This window comes from Coloeus monedula (genome assembly GCF_965178545.1).
Source record: "Coloeus monedula genome assembly, chromosome: 13".
Taxonomy (NCBI): Eukaryota; Metazoa; Chordata; class Aves; order Passeriformes; family Corvidae; genus Coloeus; species Coloeus monedula.
The window spans coordinates 20,760,445-20,782,407 of record NC_138793.1 but is presented as its reverse complement, the minus strand read 5'-3'; the positions used below and the strand labels follow the sequence as shown (position 1 = coordinate 20,782,407).

At 50.5% G+C, this 21,963-nt stretch overlaps 1 protein-coding gene across 2 annotated transcripts in view; it reads right to left on the bottom strand.

Annotated features, from left to right (window-relative positions):
- Positions 1–21,963, bottom strand: part of ZFHX3 (zinc finger homeobox 3) — a 125,977-nt gene that overhangs the window by 53,958 nt on the left and 50,056 nt on the right. For both annotated transcript variants that reach the window (XM_082290335.1, XM_082290336.1), the window contains exon 4: positions 1,567–1,798. In XM_082290335.1, coding sequence (XP_082146461.1) covers positions 1,567–1,798 — 232 coding nt within the window. The remainder of the gene's footprint in view (positions 1–1,566; positions 1,799–21,963) is intronic.

The window sequence follows — 21,963 nt, the reverse complement described above, 5'->3', positions numbered from 1 at the left end:
ACTACATTTTTTAAAATGGTCACCAAAATGTTTTCCCTCCCAGCCAGTCAGCTCCTGCCCTCCCAGTATCTGCCATGTCCTAATCTGGGCGGCCGGATGGGAAAGATAAGGTTTGTACAATAAAAGACAAGGTAAACAGAAATTTCTAGAGTAAACAAGGTTTTCAAGGTTGTTCTGTCTATCACAAAGGGCACGGATGGTTTCCCCTCTCTGCTCGTTTTGCATTTAAGCAGCTCACAACCCACAGCCCTGCCCAAAGAACCCTTCTGAACTCGGAATGTTTTCCTACGGCAGAGCACCGCAGCGCAGCGGAAGGGCTGCCAGAGCCGCTGTCCCCCCCGGGCGGTGTGGCAGCCACCACGCTCTCACTGTCACTGTGACCTTTGGGGAAGCGTGTTCCACGCTCTCGACTCTGCTGGGCCGCCAAGGTCACAGATTGGGCACTTTTTTCCACAAGACTGAATTTAACTCTTAATGAAAAATCTCCTGTCTTCACTCTTGGGGTGTTTTGGGTTTATTTCAGATCCTCGTTTCTCACAGGCATAACAGCAATGAGACCCAGGTGTGAATTCAAGGGACATTTATGAAACCCCCACATATTCTCCATCAGCTGCTGCCGCCGTTCCTTCTCAGCCTTTTCAGCCAAGACCACCTTCCTCACCTCCACGTGCATTCACTGCAGAATGCCAGTTCCTCAGGCTATATGTAGGATTTACCAATTTTCATAGCAGTCATAGAGAAAAGTCCTGCTTGAAGCTAAGAGGAGGACTGTGAAGGCTTTTGCTGGCACACCCCAGCTCCAGCACCTTCATGCCTTGACAGCACACAAACCAGCTGACACAGATTGATTCTCCTCCTCTCCTCCCTCTGAAGAGGGCTTCAGGAGACCTTGATTTTTCAGAACATGAAAAACTTCTCAATCCTTTGTGTGACTAAACAAAGTACCATCTCTGCTCCACCCAGCCTAACTGCTCCTTTTAGGCACATTTCCTCTTGCTGGATTCGCAGCTGCAACCCCTGTCCTATGATCTGTGTGAGCAAATGTTTCATACAAGCCCTTCACTTTATTTTCCTTATGAAGAGGAGACATGGAAAACAGACATGGAGAACAGACATGGAAAACTTGCATGTCGTGCCCACCCCTTTTGCCCAGCTCCTCCTCCCAGTCCAGTGTGGCTGAAGTACCAGAAATCAGTGCCAAGCTGGCACAGCTTATGCTGGTGCTCAGGGCATCACTTGACTCATTGGAAAACATCTACTAGTGCACTGGTTTGTTGAACTGCCCAGATATGACAGTATCTTTAGATGTTCATACAATGTTCCAGGGTTTAAGACACCAACCTGAATCAACACACGTAACTTCAACATCCTAAACTTCTACATCCCAAATCCCACCTCAGGCCAGGTGGGATTCCTGTAATGTGTTATTGATAAACTGTGTCATCGCACAGCAGGGAAGAGAAACAGGAACATCACCAAGTTTGTCACCGAAGAGCACAGTGGGTCTAATGCCACCCACCCACCCTGTGGCGCTGGGCCCGCTCACGCCAAGGCAGCAGCACTCACCGGCCTCGGCAGCTGGACACTTGCGAATGGTGAAGATCTGTCCTAGGTCCTCCTCTTCCTCAGGAAGACCTTTCTGGAGGCGCTGTAGCTTCCGGAGGCTTTCACTCCGCTGGTGTTTCATGGAGCGTACGTGCTGGATGAGGTTCAGCTTGGCCTTAGTGGAGTAGTTACAGAGGACACAGTGGTAGTAGCAGCTTTCACCTTCGACCCCGCTCTCATGGTGCTGCAGGTGCTGTGGAGAACAAAGCAGAGGGATGTCAGCGTCCTTTATTGCCCCCAGTCTCCTGGGTTAGTCCACTGTAAACTGCTAAAAGCCACCTGGGAATTGGTTAAGGAACCACATTTTGACACAGATCCAGTGAGACAAAGCCTGTTTGCTCCCAAGGTATTACATGCTCTCCTGCTGAAGAGCATGAAAACCAAAAGACACTGAAATGGGCACAAAGCACAGATGGAGACAGACAAGATCACCTCCCTCAGTGAGGGAAAGCACTAGACCCAGCAGTAACACCTGCTCATGACCCACTCAGGGCTCACTCCTTCACACTCAAAGCTTGTCCTGGGAGAGGATCCAACTGCATATCAAACATAAAATTAAATTTTGTAAAATTCTCATGGAAAACTAGGAAGAGTAAAACTAAAGCAACCCTAGAACACAACAAACCCATTAGACAGAGAGGTCCTGCACAGTGTATGGAAGCAGAGTGCAGAGCCATCCTGTCCATCATCCAGCTCTCTGCTCCCTGGCATCCAAGTTTTACTCCCTTGGGTCAGGAGGGAAGCAGCAGCCTGGCTTGTGAAAGAGACCCAGGCTGAAAAGCCAACGGTGAGCATGCAGCCAAGTACCACTGTGAGAGGCCAGCACTTGGAAAAACCTTGTCCCCCTCCTGAGCTGTGCTGTTGCAGCCAATACCACTAACTCCAGATTATGATACCGCGATTATTTGGCAAAACTTATCAATCCTGTGGTACACAGATACGTGCCTCTGGGGAAACAAACAGCCATTTCCTGTCATGGATCCCACAGACATGGCAATTATTTCTTAGAACCAGAAGGAAGAATTCACCATGCACAGCCACGCTGGCTGCCACGGCACAGCTGCTGTCCCTCCCCCCTGGGCAGCAGGAGGTCACAGGAACTTTCCCAATTCCACAGTAAGGGTGTGTCACTAGTTGAGAAAAAATGAATACCAAGGTGAAACAAAATGAGATCCCTCAGTGAAGGCCTTTGGTGTTTCCACCCCACACCGAACAGTTCAGCTGAGCAATACTCCCTGCCAGCTCCTCCCATCCAACCCCGGCACCCCCTTGTGTCTTTGTGTCATCTCACGGAACTCTTTCCTCACCACACACTTGGCCCAAGGCACAAGTACAGTGATTTGGAAATGATCTTGAGGTTTGTCAATCAAAAATATTGCCTACGTGCAGCCAGGACCTTCTGGTAAAAATTCTGATGCTTATTATCTCAGTTACAGCTGAGATAAGATTAAAGACACATATTACCCAGCGCTGTGTGCCTTGCTCACATGGAGGAAGGAGAGCCCTCTGAGTCTAGGAATGATTAAAAATAGGATATGAGCTGATGCCTAGGCTTCTGATTGGAAGGGTGAGGAAAGAGAATAAATGTATTCTAGATCTGGCTAATTAGACTAGCCTCTTTTGGGATCACGATGTATTTAATTAAATTCACTGTAATATTTGAAGAATCCACGAGGGCACTAATCCCACTGGTGCCCTCAAAAGATTTTTTGCTGTTTTGCCTTATAAGAACTTCTTCCTCATCTCATTTCTATTGTCTGCATGTGTTACCCTCTTCCTGAGCCAGAAAAAGATGAATGGCTTAAGGCGTGAAAGGTCAGCGAGCCCGTCGCAAGAGTCGCGTGCCAGCCTCACCAGCCTGGCTCTGCCCTGACCCCTGCCATAACGCCCCAGCTCCAACCCCTGCCATAACCTCCCTGCTCCCAGCTTGCTGCAGGCTGGGGCCTGGCTCCAGGAACCACACCAGCCCCATCCTCGCCAGCCCATCCCACAAACCCCGTGCTGGAGCTCAGGAAGCGCCCACGGGCTCAGCAGCAGCTTCTGCACAGAGCCAGAGGAAACCCCCAGTGAGCAATTAGAGAAAAATCCGGTCACGGGTTCAAGGAAATATTAAGGACATGGTCTCTGTGGAACCAGAGGCACAGTCTGTGCTGTTCTCATTTAAAAGGGGGTTTTAGGAAAACATTTGTTTTAAACAGTTTAATAAATGTGTCTTATTTTATGCTCTTCTTTTGCTTCGTCTCAAACATCCCTCGCGCTGGGGTCAGCCTCACCTGCCTATTGTGCTGGACAAGTCACAGGCTGAGGGTGCCACCACCACCAAGCCCTGGGCACAGCACCGCGTGCACCTGATTCGACCCATCCCCCGGCAGAGGAAAGGAGCAGTCCAGAGAAAAAAGATGTGAGGGCCGAGCCAGTCCAAGCTGTGCACTGCTGGAGGCGATGAAATGCTGTCCAAGTACGTGTAGTTATTGCCCATCACACTGTTAAACTTCCCTCTTGTGAGAATTTATCCGTATCACAGGAAACAAATTCAAAATACTAAACCAGAACCTTGTTAGAAGACAAATCAACTTGAAAATCAAAAGAATATATTGTTCCAAGGAAAACCAACCAACTTCTGTCAGAAAACATCGATTTCTGTGAGTCTGGGGGGGTGTTTGCCCCCTCCCTCTCCACAATAGGAAACTTCCAACATCTGGTTCTTCACGCATGGCATGCAAAATATTGATCAGGGTGAGTCAAAGCTACACTTTAAATCAGAAACAGAGAGAGGAACGCTCTGATGGAAACCATACGGCTCACGAGTGCAGCTTCCCAGGGGACACGGGTGTTCCTGTCCGTACACCAACTGTGGCTCAGCACCACGGGCTCCCAGCACCTATTCCCACATGCGCCACACCAAGCGCAGCCTGCCCGCCGTGCACGGAGTGTGCGGGTCTCCGGGCAAGGCTGTGTTCTCACAGCGATTAGCACAGGAGGGTCCTGCTCAGAGGCCTCATCTCCCTCCTCTTCCCCCGCTCCGTGCCACCCGCCCCTCAGTGTCCCCCAGCCCTGCCCTGGCCCCGGGGTGGCCCTACACCGGTGCCAGCTGCACACGCCGGGCCAGGCCGGTCCTACCACACCAACTGCCCATGCGCCACTCTCCAACATCTGCCTCAGAACTGTTTTCTTCTACTAAGTAGTAAATGCTCACAGGGTACGACTACGGAAATCTGATTTTTAAACAAAGTAAGGAATGACGCTACAGTCAGTTCTTTTTTCTCTCCCTCCATCCTTCACATACCCCAAACTCTGTTTATTTTACCGTCTCTCTCCATCTTATGCTGCCTCACTCACAGTAATTTACAATAATCATGGAATTGAACATGACACTGTATCAGCCTGCCCAATTGCAGGCAGCCCCCCTCACCCCATGCCACATAGCACACAATGGTCTTTGGAGCTAAAACTGTAGTACCCAGGACTGAGACCCCAAGTTGCTGCTGTTACACAAGTAACAAACTCTCATGAACGTCTCTGTAGCTGCTCCTGCAGTTCATATTCACCATCTGATTTCTAAGCTTTTCTACATCTTTTAAATTTTTAAAAATCTTTTAAATTTTTAAAGATGTTAAGCAACTATCTGCTCAAAATCTCTTCTGTGCAAAGTTTATTCAGCCATGGTGTAACGAGCCTGATTCCAACGGTGACAGGACAGAACCCCCCCCTGAAGCACTGCCAGGGGCACGAGGGGGTTCTCCAGTCCCTCTCTGCCATGTTAAGTAGCTCAGCTGCTGTTCTGGGGGACATCTGACCTGTAACCTCAGCCCACCAGGGAGATGCAACAACACTTTGAACTATCTCATGCTTTGGATGTTTATTACTCAATAAAAAAAGGTCCCATTTCTATGCAGTCTTAACCTCAACTGGCACAAAGCTTTCCCTTCGGAGGGCCCTGAATGCTGCTCAGGACAAGCCCATGCTCACAGCACTCTCAAGTCCTTGGTTTGCACTGTGAGGGGGAACACCCCGTCACCACCCCCAGGTGGTGTCCGTGGTACAAAAGCAGTAGAACGTGTGAGAAAACTCTCTCCAGACTCGAGGATGGCCTCTTCTTGTGCAGACGTTGACAGGACAACCAGCAGCAGAAAGTCAGTCACTGTCCCAATGACAGGCAGATGGCGGTCCCCAGCTCCCCTGTGAGCTCCCCTGCACGTCTGGGTCTCTCTGGGCAGGAGAAGCAGGTGAGATAACAGGACTGGAGGCCAGAACCCAAAGTGGGAAAATAAGCTCATAAACGCTACACAGCAGCAAACCAGCACAACCAAAAGGAACAACATTCCTCGCTCTGGCTGTGAGAGGGCTGCCGGCTGCAGCCCTGCAGATCCTCAGCTGACAGCACCCCAGGGCTGTGCAAAGCCTGCCAGGCATGGCCCCAGCGAGTCCCCCGCCCTCCTGCTTGCACAAACATCCTCTTCCTCACCCCTCTGACCATTCCGTACGGCCAGGTGGTGTGTGGGTCACTGACAAACAGTCTGGAGAAACCTCCTCCACATCACTTCCCAGCACTCTCACATCGCAGGATACCCTGCCACGAAAACAAAGGCCACTCCACTATTCAGGGCTTCTCGAAAAAGAAGTTGTCAGACTTCAACATCTTTGGCAGAGGTTTTGTCCACATGTAACACTTTTCCTACCTCTGAACTCAGCACTCAGCTCCGTTAGCATGGGTAAAGTTAGCAGTGATTTCAGAGAATTGACAGATGCAGCTGGAGAAGGAGGAGCCAAAATCTGCTGGAAGATCACAAAAGCCACAGAAAGAAGCAGCACTGCAGAGGTGCACTGCGCTGGCCTTCTCCTGCAAGCACTGATGTCTGAGCAGCCCCAGTGACCAGAACCAGCACACAGAACCAGGGAGCGCCTCAGCGTTTACTCGGAGAGGTTGACCCAAGCTCAGGAGCTACTGGAACCACTTCAGCCCCACCAGCACATGTGCAGCGCAGGAGAATACCCAGGGACTGACTCTTCCTCGGGGTAAGGTCAGACAGGGGTAATTAGTCACAGGCTTGGTAGGAAACACTTCAGGTGCCAGCGAGGACTGTACGCCCCCAGGGAGGGACAGGAGGTGACCCTTACAGCGGAGCTGGAGGGGGGCTACGGGTCACCACAGAAAGGGACCCGACCCCACTGCAGACCTCAGAAGCCTTGTGAGCATCTCTTGGCCCCCATGTGCCTCTGATGTGCTGCACGAGATAAATCACACAGCCCTGGAGGAGAAGAATCTGAATTTTTAATGAAAGTCATGTGGATGCAGCTGTCTGATCCTGGTCTGTTCCAAGTACTCCATAAAAGTCAGGGTTGGCCAATTCATCTTGCTCTCCTTTCACACCTGCAGCCCCAGCTGGAATTTCCTGGAGCCGGGGAGCGGCGGGCGGCTGCAGCGCGCAGTGGGACACGCTGTCTGCGCTCTGGGGAGAGTTGGAGTGCCCACAGCTGCCCCCCATCCCCCTGGAAGGGGGGAAAATTGATTCTGCATCCAGCAGGTTCAAAAGCTGAACCTCTGCTCTTTCATATCCATCAACATCCTGAATTGTTTACTGCTTCCAGAGGAGCAGCATTACAAACCCTTCCCTCCTCCAGCCTCCTGCCTCTGTGCATCACAGCTCCATGGTGCAGTGCCAGCGGTGGGGTTCAGGCTTGTTTGTCCCTGAGTTTCTGCAGCTCAGCTTGTGGTAACTGCTCTCTGATCCTTACTTTTCTTACCAAGAGGCTGGAAATGTAGCACTCCCTCCTGCCACAGAGGCTGAGGTACCAATCTAAGTCCCCAGATCACATGGAAAGGCCTGAAGAACAGCCACAACTGCCCCCATTAACAGCCCATCCCTATACCCCACCAAATCTGTATTTTCTGAGCCCTCCAGCCCTGCCTGGCATTAAGTGACACCACAGATGCTCTCCTCGCTAGCCATGCGGCTGGTCCTGGCTGTGCTGCAAGGTTTTGGGTTCCCCCACAAACCCAAAAGTGACCCAGCAAATGGGGTTTGTTCCACCAGCCCTTGAAGTCTCATTAAAAGCCAAATATTGCTCAGCCTAAGGATGGAGAGCTCAGCATGGATTTTACTGAACGTTAAATCAACCAGCGAGCATAGCCAGCAAACTCTGTGGCACTTTAACTTTAAATAATGCAATAATTATTGAATTTCCTTTTTATAACTGAAGTGCTGGAATGTAAACAATGGGGCTGTAATTGCAGGAAGGGGGGATCAATAGAGGCAATCGTTTTCAGCCATGTTAATTGTAAATACAATTGCTCCAAGATGTCAGCCTCGTTCTTCTCGCTCCCAGAATCATCCTAACGGATGACAGAGTCCAACTTTCCCATTACAGCTGTTCGTTCCTTTAAGAGGTTCTCAATCAGGTCTGATCAATCTGTCAAGATAATGCATGGAGTAAGTAAGACTCTTCCAAACACAAGCTCCCAATCAATAGCCCGGACCTGCTTAATGAGGAGGGGCTAAAGCCCAGGGGGAGGCACAGTCCCAGCTCCTGCTTGGCTCCAGCAGCCAACTTCTTCACAGGGTCTTGGAGCAGCTCCTAACAAGGACATTGTTTATGTCGCCCGTGACGAGCAGCATCCCCGCACACCCACAGTCCCATGGGGTCTGTGGACACAGAACAAGAGAGGTTAACAGAAAGCAAGAGGCCGAACGTGTAATAACATCCCCCACGCCTTTTTAATTGTGCAACACACCTGCAAGTACTAATTAATCATTCCTTAGAAGAGATGCCCGAAGATGCAAACCTCTGTGGTGACAGCTGAAAGCCAAGAGCTCCACTAAGACTCCTCCTGTGGAAGACTTCCTTCCCGTGTCTCGCAGAAGGACAAAGTCCACAGGAGAGTCAGCACTGGCCCACTTATGCCGGCCAACCCCTTTCAGTGTAGGGGAAACAGAGTGGGATGCTGGCTGAAAACCTCTTGAGGGAGGGAGGAGATGCCAAGAGGGTGAGGGAACAGCCAGAGACGCTGTTCTTCAGCTGCAGTACCTAACTCCAGGAGCACAGGTATCCCTTGCACACCTGTGTCGCCGTGCACTTGCTGAGCAGCCCAGAGAGGGGGAAACAAACAGGTCTGACTGTACTTGGGCACCCTCCTGCAGCACTGAACTCTCTCTTCTCCCACAGCTGCGCTACAAAGACTTGCCAGCACAGCAAATCCACTCTTGGGCAACTTCAACTGCAGAGAATCTTCCAGACCCCCAAAATCTCCCCTGGGAGACACAGGCGCAAGCGCTGCTGTACATGGAGATGCACACAGGAGTGTGAGTATTGATCCTGCTAATTATAGTGCTAAACCAAAGCACAATGAGAGTACACTTCCTATCAGCTGGCCCGTAAAGTGCTGCCCTCAACCCTGCATGCTCCTGTCCAGCTGCGGCTCCACCACAGGACCCACCACAGCCCTGCAAGGGCACCTCTGCTGCTCACCTGTGCACCTCTGACCAACAGGAACCAACAAACTTCACATGAAGTGACCTCTCCTACAGCCAGTCAGGATGTGAGGGATGTCACCCAGATCTAGCCTCATCCAGCAGCTCCTGTGGAGCAGCACAGAGCTTGGGAATGGTTGAACTCCCCTTGTAACTGAACCAAAGCATGGACTAGGGACATTCTGATCCTCAGGAATGCATACAGTTTTGTCACTTCATATTTCCAGGGATGCTGTCATCCCTGATTGAACACGGTGGAAAATCTGTACTTTTGCCTGCAAAGTGCCGTACAGAAAGCAATAGGACGGAGTGATGAAAAAAGAAAAAAAAAAAATTGTGCCACAACACAGCAACATCACCAACGAAGAGGCTCAGGGCTTCCAGCCCACTCCCTTCTCAGTGCTGGGACAGGCAGGAGCTGAAGAATTCAGGGAGCCTCATCTTTTCCAGGGTCAGGAAAACAAATGGGGAAAGAACAACTGAAGACAGTAACCGTAAGCAGGCCTCACAATGCCACTGCCCAGACCTTTGTAACAGATTTTGTACATCTACTTGAAAATAATCAGTTCAGTGTGAGTTGTTAAGCTGTGAACACTCAGGTGAACTAGAGCAGCCTGGGAATATGGAAAAACACTGGATAAAAAGCAAATTATGTAATCAAAAGGTCTGGGGGGAACCTGGAAAGACAGCAGGATCGAAATCTGTTGTCCATATTGTAATTATGTAGCTGCTGAGTGATTGAAGAGGGCTTTCTGTAACACAGACCCAGGCTAGAACTCTCCATACCGGTGATGTTTTGTTTCCTCCGGCCGCCAAGGGAATGATCCCTGTGTTAAGCAGGAGGGCTCTCCAAGGAGGCTCGGATGCAACGCACACTTGGGTCTTGTGTTGATAATGCAGCTCAGACTTAGCCACCCAAACTCCTCTCTATGTGTGGAACCTGTTCTAAGGATTTAAATTAAAATCCTATTTTTCCCCCATATTAAGTCTTTTGGAAAAGAACCACCAGTTTCTGAAGGAAAAGCTTGAGGACTGTCTTATACCACTGTGCTCTGCCCCACATCCCAAAGTCAAGGGGCACCCAGGTGTGCCAGTCCCTTCCCTTGCCTTGGCTCCAGCTGCCCCAGGGACCGCAGCGTAGAACCCCAGCAGTGAGTCAGAGGAGCACCATGGAAGTGAGCTCCCTCTGGAGGCAGGACCCAGGGAACAGGAGGGGACCCCCACGTGCAGCAAGGGACTGTTGCAATAATGCGCCATGACACAGAAACCCACCCTGAGCTCACATTCTTTAACGGAACACTACGGACACAGATTAACTCCCCTCGCCTGGGATTTATTGTTTCATCTATCTCCAGGGAAGTTGTGATGGACTGAAGCTTTCCTTGTTTTGATAGTGCTTCTTTTTAACTTCTTACAGCACTGCACCACCTCAACTCCCAGCAGATAACCAAAAGCAGTAACAACAATGCACAAGACAATTTTTCAATCCTCTCCATAAATTGCAGGATATCAGTATCAAAGACATGGAGGACACAATCTCCCCATGCAGAAGCCAACAGGGATCCATGGAAAAACAACAGACTCAGTTCATCCTTTGCTCACAGTCCACAGCAAGGATTTTCAAGATCAGGTGATAAGGGAGGAAGGAAAACTAAAGGATATGTGATGGCCTAATATGACAGAACGGAAGCAGAAAGAGGAAATACATAATACTCGCTGAGTCTTGAAGGTGAGATGAAAACCAGTAGAGCCAGGGAAGCCCCCTAGAAGTGGAGCAGCCCTTCTCCAGCAGCACAGACTGCAGGGCTGGGCACCAGGCTGGGCAGCCAGAACAGGACCTTTGAGGTACATGTGGTGCATCAGCCGACCCTGAACATGAGGACAAGAGCGCCGGCTGATTTCAGACCGCACTGCCGAGGTAAGTTCTTTAAGTGTCTGTGAAACACAAACAGAACACAGAGCACCACGGAAATGCCCATGAGACAATAAATAATTCTTCATTCGGTGAAAGCTTTGGATTGTATTAGACAAAGCCTGGGGCAATGTAATGAAAGAGGAAGATAAAAAGAAATGGAATAATTACTCACAGAATGAGGCAAGAATCCTGCTGGAAAAATATGTATGGAACTACTTATAATTAAGAACCAAAATAATGTCTGCACACAAAGGCCTGAATTAAGGCAACCTGCTACTTCCTATGTTCTAGATGGTTGTGAGGGCTCCGTGAACCCAACGGACACTATTGTGTCCTAAGAACTGTGTACAGAAATTCACACAACTGCTCCTTGCTCCACCCCCCTGAGCAACTACTCTGTAAGGAAAGCCACCAAGTTCTTGGGGAGGAGAAGCCTTTCAAACACAGCCTCCTCCAAATTTAACTGAGAGACCTCTCCAGTCCTTGGGCATGCACTGGTTCCCAGCCCACCTGGTTTCCACCAGGAAGGACACATCAGTGACCCACAGCAGCAGAACTGTCCGGCTCATGGATTCCATACATGGCCTCCGAGCAGTCTGCAGCCTGTGAACGGTTGGGTTTGCTGCTCTGTATTTCGTGTGTGTATCTAAAACTAATTCAACTGCAGTATAATTCTGCAGAGGGATCTACAAGAGCATAGAATGGCTCTAAGCATTAGTTGCAGCTATTCCCTCCAAGACAGACTACAGCAATGGAAAACACGGAGAGTGTAGAAGCACACGGAAGCAAACAGAGCAAACCCAAGATGATAAATGTCTCTGCTCTTCGGTGCTCTCTTTGTTCATGTGTATCTGCATCTACTGGCATTTGCTTTCACAGGTACAGAAACCCCTGGGAAAAAACAAGCCCACTATTTACTGGTTTTAGCCATTCTGGCTCGGCAATCCCAGTGGACAGTCTGCAGAGACACACAAGGGGTAAATGACAAACACTATGGAGGCAGCACTGATCGGTATTAGGAGGGTGTACTGACCACTGCAATTCAAAAATAAAATGGAAGCAACAAAACCTTTTCTTGGGAGCAGCATCCGCTCACAGCAGAAAGCTGTGAGGAGGTAACAGATTTCTAAACCCTGTTTATGAAATTGCAGGTGTAACTCCAGTTACTCCAACTGCTCCAAAATTCTCATTTCTGTGACTACATGAGATTAATTTATCTGCAAGAATACCTGCTTGGGGTTAGCATATGCTACCAGGAGGTCAGTCTGCAGGTTTCACGCCCGGATAATCCCCCTGCCCAGCCCGAGTCAGACACTTTGATAGGCCTATTTGGGCACTGCAGTGCATGCACTGGAAAATCCAGGTAGGTCAGAGCCAAGGAGGTGTAAAAATGATAAAAGCAAAGTTCTTGCTTTGTGGGACCATGGAAAACACCCACAGGCAGCCAGACGTGTCTGTAACACATACCCCATGACATGAAAACATCATCTGCAGGACTCCAAAGCCTTTAAATCTCTCCCACCTATGGTCACAGCATGCTTGAGAACCTGCTCTGGGACAGCAAGTCCCTTCTCTGAGGGACTTCCAGCATCTGGTCCCTTTCCAGCACTGCTGCTACTGGTCAAAAGCCAAAGCTAGGTACTGTCCTTCTGTGCCTCCTCCCACAGGCAGGTCCTGGGCTCAGCAGTAGGTACCACAGCACGTGCACCCTGCAGCCACCCCCGAAAGTACAACTGGGGCCCTAACACGACACACCTGCAGGTAACCCCAGAGTTACAGAACGGTCCCACGAATATTGGGGGTGAAGTGAAGGAAATCAGAGTTCTCAAACTGGTACACCCTCTGGCTTTGTGCTGGAGAGGAAGGTGGTGTATCTCACCTGAAGGCAGCAAGGTGTCACCCCAGGAGAGCTCCCTGCTCTTCTGCTGCCCCTGCCTAAAGACCCTCCTTCTTCTGGCACACATGTGAAGACTACAAGAACTCTCTGGGCCGGCTTTTGAAGAACATAAAGGAAGGCTGACCCAAACTATCAGGACCTGCTGAATTAGGAGTTTCTCTGCAGCACAGGCTGGGGGCTGGATGGGGACAGGGATGTGAGGAGACCCAGCGGGAGCCAGACAAGGGGACAGGCACAGCTCCTGCAGCTGGCCGGAGACACCAGCAATGGGCAGACGTGGGCAGCTCTCGCCCCACGGAGGGCAGGGAAGCAGCCACACGCAGCGGGACCCAGGGGATGCAGCGGGACCCCGGGAGCTGCCCCTGCCCCGTGGGGGCCCCCGGGGCTGCCTGAGCCCTCAGCAGCCGTGGCCGCGCGTGCCTCGAGCGCGGTGCCGGAGCCGCACCGGGCACCAGAGCACCCGAGCTGCAGCGAGACAGTGCTGCTCTCCTTCCCCACCAAAACCCCTGGAGCCACCCGCGTGCATGCTAACCACAGCTCTTTGAGAGGCTCGTGTATTTACAAACTAAGGCATGTTGAAATCAAAGGGGATACCATATGACATAATTCACATTAAAATGTCAACAGGCTGACAATTTATAGAGTCAATCCACTGGAGGTGGGGAGAACTAAGACGTGGTAATTGTTTAATTCCCGCTTAAACCAACAGCAGCTTCACCTTCAAAGCAGCACCGTATGCATGGCCTCTGGCTGCTGTCAGCCCTGGTGCCAGCCTGGCCCTTGGCCAGCACGGAGGCAGTGGCCTCAACCATTCACTGGCACCAAGCACGGGCTGGGGACACGGGATGCTGCTCTGAGGAGTGCAGCTCCAGCCCACCCCACGGCACATATTCACAGTCAGCACAAGGACAACCTGTTTTTCAGGAAGGCAGAGTCCCTCTGGTCAGGGCACTGGTGTCCATTTCCACACCTGGGCACAGCACACCTCCTCTGGAGGGGACACAGCCCTCCGAGGGCACCGGTGGAGGAACTGGCTCACCCAGTGCCTGGCACTGCACGGCCCTGACTCTGCTAGGACAGGAAAACACCACAGCAGTGCAACAATGAAAGCATGGAGTGTCCCAGCCATAAACCCCCTCGGGGCACACATGAACTTTTTATCCCAGGTAGATGGCAGCAGCTTTGCCCACATCAAATATGCTGCAGTGTTTTGTGAGACACACCACCAGGGCCCTCAGCCCGCTGACATCACCTGCCCGTGGACAGGCTGCTGGCAACATGTCTTGCAGCTTGCAATAAAGCATAAGGTAGGCAGGAGAGGGAAACGTGCACCACTGGGAGAAATTTTACCTGGATAAACCGCAGCCAATAAATTTTCTATAAATGCCAGCTAATGCTGTCCCTTGGAGAGCACTGGGCAGGGACTGCCGGGCTCCAGAGCCCTCAGCACAGCCTCGCTGTCTGTACATAAACAGTAACACCTCATTCTCTCTTCTACCTCATTAACTGAAACGCATTAAAACAAGTGTGCACTGGGAGCAGCAAATGAGACTGTTAAACCAAGCTGATATAATCCTCATCAGCTGTGGGAAATGAGCACACATCCATTACACTGAATCAAGCCGCCAACTGCGATTCATCGAGGATGTTGAGACCCCAGGAAGATGCTCTTCCCCCTCAGCTGTACCAGGCAGCTCAACCACTGCGCCTCCAGCACTCTCTCATGGGGCATTTCCAGAGTGCTGGGGTTGCATTTCCATTCCAGCAGCTCCCCCCAAGCACAGGGCTGGGGGCCCTGGTCCGCACTGCAGCCAAGTGCTGCATGAGTCCACTGCGTCCAGAAGGAATCTGCTCAGTGAGATGCAGGGAACCATCCGACTCCTCTAGTATCCAAGCAGAATAAAAGGCCAAGGCAGCAGAGCAGACACACAGAACATGGAACATTTCCCAATCCCAATCTTCAGTGGGGACATTCCCATGCAGCCTGATGGGATCTGACAACAGCAGGGTTGGCCTCAGGTGATGGACACACGTTCGCACCCTGCCCAAATGGTACCAGCTTGCAGAACCACATGAAGAGGGAAATGTACCACAACACCCACTTACAAAGCCCCAGCACTGACACCACTGCGGTGCCACGGCTGTCCCCATTCCCACAGCTGGCAGCCAGATGCATACAGATGCTGCACTAGGGGAGTCTCAGCAGAGGTGGCAAGAACACAATGACCACTGACTTTCAGCACATGGGACCAGCTCCACACAAGGATATGGAACTGCTCCCTTCTTCTGGGGGGCCATCAGGCCTCAGCTATGCCTTCATGAGAAGAAATGTTCAACTTTGCCTCCCCCCTGAGGAGGCAGAGCAGGGAGCCCTCCTGATGCTGCAGGAACCAGACAGACCACATTCACCTCACAGATAGACAGCACTTTGTGCCCTCCACTGCCTTGGGTCTGAACTGTTGACCTCACTGGAGCAGCTCAGGTTTCCAAACTCTCTTTTCCTCATGCCAAGCAGAGCTGATGAGGCAGGATGGGGTACCCTCTGCCTCGCCCCCCAGCCCTGCGGTGGGAGGACATCCCCTCTGCCTCAGCCCTGTACTTGCAGCAAGAATGTAAACAACCCCTTCAATCCTCACAGCTTCTATTTCAGACTTTTTAACTCAACACAGCTATTACATGGCATTTCCCCCATGTGCAGTCTGTGCACAGTGCAGCCCAGCCCAGGCTGCCTGGGACTTGCTCCTCCCTATGGAACAGGACACCCTGGGGTCTCCCTGGCAGCTCCCAGCAGCCTGCGCAGGCATTTTGAACGGGGTCCATGAAGTCTGTTTAACCAGCATGATGTGTGCAACAGAATCACAAAGAAACAGGCATTTAAAGTGACATCTGTTGGATTAATTAGCTGTGTAATTAGCCTCCCCTCTGTGGAGACAGGCTTTGTTACTGCTGCCTGAAACTTCCCCAGGTGATTCTCTTTGTATCCATCCTTCTCTGAGCACAAGGAGGAGCAGAGTGGGTCAGATGGGGCTGTACTGCCTGAATGAGGGGCAGGAGACAGCCCAGAGGCCACGGGGCAGCTGAGGGGCAATAACTGGGTCAGAGAATCCCAACCACCACATCTATGTGGTGGAACCCAAACAGGAACATGCATCAGCTTGAGCAGGTCTGCAGGTTTGCCCAGAGATGAAAGGCAGGGATACAAGTCAGGCATTTATGTCCTACCCCGTGAGATCAGAACATCTCTGTCTCCTGCAACCAGCTCCTCACCTCCCTGGCCTGCGATCCCAGAGCTGACACAGGGGGTTACAGCAGGCTCAAACAGCTGAGGGACACAGCAGCCACTGCACGTCTACCCGAGCCACGGCCAAGTCAGCAGAACAGAAAAATCCCGAGGTAATCTCTAGGACAAAGAAGAAACCCGGGATCCTGGAATAGCTGCACTGCACGGATGGTTTGATGGCCAGATGCAGGTACCTCCCTGCTTTAAAGCAGAACGAGAGGGATGCTGAGGGGGGACAGTGTGCTGGGCTCTGCCCCGCAGCCCTGTGCTGGGGGCACCTGGCCTTGCCTCTCTGCCAAAGCTACCCGGAGCCAAGGATCTCCCAACAGCTGCAGCCAGGCTTACCAGAGCCCGTCCAACCATACCCCAAGGCACAACTTCCAGAGAACCTGTTGCACAAGTGTAACTTATTGCCTAATTTGCCTTGCAGAACTTGGCTACACACGTCACAGCACAGGGGCAGGATTTTTAGGACTGGCAAGAAGGAGCAAAAGCCCATTACGGTATTAAGTTATGTATCATGCATACATTATTTATGGTAATTTAATGAATTCCCTATGAGACAGCAAACACAGAACCTCCCATGCTGCTTCCACAGCAATTTTGGGGACTTTGTTACAACAGTTTCTTTAGGAACAGCTCAGTTAAAGCTGGAGAAGGACAACGCAGCATCCCGCAGCACAGTGCACTGGCACAGCCAAACAGAAATCGGCAGTCCATGCCAGGTCACATAGAACAGGTTGGGGAAAGCATCTTGTGGGCTCCTTCCCAGCCTTCAAAGCAGCCCCCGCCATAGATGGATGCTAATGAATGCCCATCCATTATTTAATGAGGTCGTCGCCAGCAAGCCTACAGCCGCAGAACTGGTGCTTGGCCAGGGCTGGTACCCAAGGCACTGAAAACATGACCCTGCCCAACCAGGAAAGCAACTAAGAGCATTCTGAGGGCTTCGAGGCATATTACCTGTGTTGAGGAATCCATCTGGTCCAGGTAGCTGGATTCAAGACACAGACTGAAATGCAGATTGAGCTCTGGGTTCGAGCCCAGGACAAGAGGCCGCGAGTTGCCAACCTTTGAGATAACAAAGGGCATGAATATGGGTGACACCAGGCAGGCGAATGGACACTGGGAGACACAGCAGGAAATGGGAATTGCCAGCCTCTAGGATAACCAAGGAGATTGGAGTCCAGTAACACCAGCGAGGTGGATGGACAGGGAGAGAGGGGCAGGAGCCCGAGACCTGGAGACTTGTGTGTGGGTAGACTGCGAGGGTATAAAAGCCCAGGTGCTCTTTTGTTGGGGGTCCCTCCACAGAGGCACCAGCTCAAAGTGTTTCTGTGTTACTAGAGCAGGAATGAATGGCTTTATGGAATGAGTCATCTGAGACTGTGCCATGGGAAACCTGGGGTGGAACTGGTGAGGAAGGCTGGTCTGACTGGGTGAGTGGGGGGTGTGGGGAGTCATGCGGGACACATCAGGTCACTGGAGGCACCACAGGAGGGGCTTTGGTCCCAGCAGTGAAAGTCTCTGGCTTTGGGAGCGTGACTGCTCAGGAGTCTCTGGAATGGGCTGACTGGGAAGTTTCCTTAACAACCTCTGCAAAGAGAAACACGACCGCCCAGAAGGAGCGTGGGATCCTCAGGGGGAACTACTTGAGCACAGCTCTTCAGCGCACGCTTTGAGCCCTGCACCGCAGTGCTGCTTGCCTGCTTCAGCCTCACACCAAATTGTCTCCCAGCTCCTCTACCTCCTTGCTCCAGCACTCCTAAACCCTGACTTGTTCCAGTCCTACCAGTTTGTCTTCAACTGCGCGTATTGGGTGTCTGCAGTAATGTGGGGAAAAGACCCTGACAAACATGCTGTGATAAGATCCTGACAAACACACCAGGGTAAGACCCCAAAACCAGTTGGATAAGGCCACAACAAACAGGCCCGTTACCTGTCCTGGACAAACATCTCAGCTCTCCTGACTGAAGCTTCCCATGGCAAAGCTAAATCTGCAGGCAGGGGAGTAAATAGATGCCTACCACTCTGCTCACAGCAGCTGATCACCCAGAAGACAATGCCAGTCTTTTGGATCTGGACCAGCATCTCCCTTCACACTCTCCTCTGCAGAGCAGGGACTTCCCACACCAGCACAGGAGGGACAGAGGGTCACTGACAGCTTACACCACCAAGGCAAGGTCTGCCAGAGCTTTTGTCAGCAGCCCTGCACCAAGGCTGTGGCCAGAACCACCTTGTCCTCTCCCTGAACATCCCAACAACAAGCATCACCTGACGTGGGAAAAATTCCTGCTTGGAAATTTAAATACTCATCCACATGTTCCAAAATTACCAGGATAAAAGAATGAACCATAAACACAGACAGAACTTGCATCGTGCATGGGAAAGGGTCAGATGCACACCGACCTTCCATCAACACGACACCTTGTTTTGAGGTGACACCTGAGGCTCAGAACAGCTTTGCAAGACCACCCCCCCTGCCCCGTGCTGAGCCTCTGTCCCTGCCGACCCATAGCTCTGGGTGAATAGGGAGAGCCAAGACCCACTCCCACTGCTCTGCCCACGGGCTACTACAGAAGCCAGGAAAAACTCAGCTTACATAGATTTGGATAAAACTTGACAAGGTGTTTTTCTGTTCGTATTTCTTTTCTTGTGTTTGGTTTGTTTAGTTGGGTTTTGTAGCCCATTCTCACAAGTACTTTGAATTCTAGACCCTGTTTGATTGCAGGCTTTTAGCTCCATGTCTTGGGGAGCTCCTGGTTCCTGCTGTGTGATCAGGGCTCCTGCTCCAGCTGCACTCTCACTCCTTTGCTATTTACACTGCTTTTACAGGGTGGTTTCTTTACTAAGCTGCTGGCTGCACATGGCTCAGCACCTACTGGAAAAGTGTTGAAAGAAAAACCTAAGTGGCAGAGGCCCATAAATAAAACATAGAGCAAGCAATGCTGTGTGCTCTCAGCAGTTCTGATTCCAGCCCTTTCAAAAAGCAGCGCAGAGAAAGGGTGAGCTCTGTGATCCTCTACTAGCGGACTTTGGTATTCAATACCTGAAGGAAGGTAAAGACATCTTTTAATGCCAGGGTGACACCATGGAGGAATCCATCACTCAGAGGAACGTGCAACCCCACGAGGGAGGTGTCTCAGAGGGTTAAACTGATACTGAGAGCTTTTTATATCAAAATACTTGTCAATCCCAACAGGACTGAAAGTACCAGATCGTAAGGGTCTGTCCTTCTCACATTAGCAGTTCATAAGCTCCTTTCATTATGAGTTTATCCAAGACTAGTGGATGCAGATTTAAATTAAAGGTTTTGGAGACCATCTTTAAAAACAACTTTGTAGGGAGACTTAAATGAGTATTTATTTCCCTTGTGAAGCTGCCATTGGAATTTGTCTTAAACCTTAGAGGAAATCAGTTTAAAGTCCCTCATATGCTGTAATTTAAATAGGCTTCAGGCACAATTTGTGTTGCTCAAGAGTGTAATTCAGAGCTCTGATGCTGCATCTGTATTCCAAGAGATAAACTTGCAAAAATAAAGCCAAAACACACTGAAGGCAGACAGCGATGAAATCAAAGGTTAACAGAGCTCTAAATCTCGTAATGAGCATGACAGATTTTCTGTGAGCAACTTTACCCCAACAACCTTAAAAGGCAGAGATGGGAGGAAGTTTGTGATAAATATCAGAACCCAAACACGTCTCCTTTTGCCCACGACATCATCTGGGTATTTCAGAACTGAATCAGCCCAGCTCCTGGCAGCTTCAAGTGGAGCTCTCTGGCAGGTCTGTGGCCTGGAGCTGGGCTGCTCACCAGAGCTTTCCTACACTGAAGTCCTACAGGGAACATCTCCTGTCAGCCAAGTGGTGGAATGAGAGGACTCTCAGCTCGACCTTACCACAGAATTATGGCAAGACTAACTCACACCAATGCAAAAGCAGCAGTATTTCATTGAACCAGCAATTTCCAGAGCACTGAAAATTATGAAATACTCAAGTTTTCCTCCACCCTGGATTCCTGTGTCAAGCCAACTTCAAAGTCAGTGGTCTTTACCCAAGTCATTCCAGCCATCTGCCATTCCTGCAACTTTCTCTGGTATCTTCTAGGGCTTTTTTTTAAGCCTTCCTAAAACAAAGTTGAGCACAATATTGAACCATGAGACAAAGTGAAGACGTACACAGCTCACATATTGTCCCCTTGCCCTTCTGCTTCCCATTGACCATTGAGGCAATGTCTTCAAAGAGAGTGGCAGTAATTCCACATCTTGCTTGCAGGAAGAACAATTTTAACCCCCTTTTTTTGTTTTCTTCTGTTTTTTTGCATGTGGGGAAGCAGGAAGCCTAGCCGCCCCTCCTCTCCTCACCCCCCCGCCTCCAGCAGGGCTATCTGCCCCCCATCCCTCTAACACTGTGACACCAAATTCCATCAATCATTTCCTGTGGAATCACTTGATGTTGTAAAGTTCTTCTGCAACTGTCACAGCTTTACTTCTAAGCCGTACATTATTTTTACCTTATAGCTGATTTTTAAGATTGCTTTCAACTCTGTGTTTTGATCACTTACAAACACAGAAACCTCCTGTATCTTTCCAATCTTTTTTCTCCATCGTGGAAAGTCAGGCCTTCTGTTTCTCATCTTTCACCTCCCCACCCATGCCCAGACCTCTTTCCCAGTCTGTTCATGAAGAATCTTATCAAAGACCCTGGGAACCCCTTGCCCATATGGACCAGCCCAGCCCTGCCTGTAGCCTGGCTGACTCCTTCAAACAACGGAAGTGCTGCAAGAACCTCTCTTCCAGAAGCCAGCTTTTCCCCTTCCTAATCCATATGCCTACTAAGACTTTTCTATTACAGGTTCTATCAACTTGCTGACTTAATGCTTTGCAACTTCTGGCCCATGCTACTGCCAGGAGCCTCTGCCCCCTCCTGTGGGGTTCCTCCAGAACTCTTCAGAGCGGAGTCCTGCTAAGACAGTGGCTTTTTCCTTCACAGCTCCTCCACATTAGACCATTCTTCAGAATTTATCCTCCATATAGAGGTATCTTTCAATTCTGTTCTTAAACACATGAGAGGAATCTCTCCTCCTTCCCCCCCGCCCCCCCCCCCCCGTAACACAGGCCTTCTTCCTTTTCCCTACCTCCACATGTAATACTTCCCTATTTGATCACATTCGCCTTTCTGTGGACTTTGGCTGGGTTCCCCCCTGCTCTGTTTTCTCAGGGGTTGTTACATTTAACACATACACCTAAGGTGCTTTTTGGTAACTCCTCTGTGACCCACACATATATCACAACCCTTTACTGTATCTAACAGTAGCTCATCAATTTTCATGTAATTTTAACTTCAAAGTTAGCTACTATTACAGAAGGTACTCTTTTTGTCTGTTTCTATTATGGAAGGGCATTGAACTCAAATACATTGCCATCATCATTCTGTAACTACATCTCATACAATATTCCATGCACCCTCTGGGATTAAAACTTTTTGGGGATGTTCCAACAAGTTTCTTTGAGAATCCTGTGGCCGGCAAAGGAGACACAAGCTCCTGTGGGAGAGGGATGATGGGACAATGCTGCTCCACGGTGGAACTGAGGCCTTCTGCTGGGCGTGCAGCTGCACATCCTCCTTCCCTTCCCACAGGTCAGCTTTGCTTCTGTCCGAGTCAGCACAGGTCCACAGTTTCATCATCACTAGCACCATGAGCACTGATATTAAAGAGTCATTTTCCTGCACACTCTGCATCTCTAGCTAACAAAGAGCCTCTATGCATGGCACCATGTAACCCAAGCCCTCTCCCT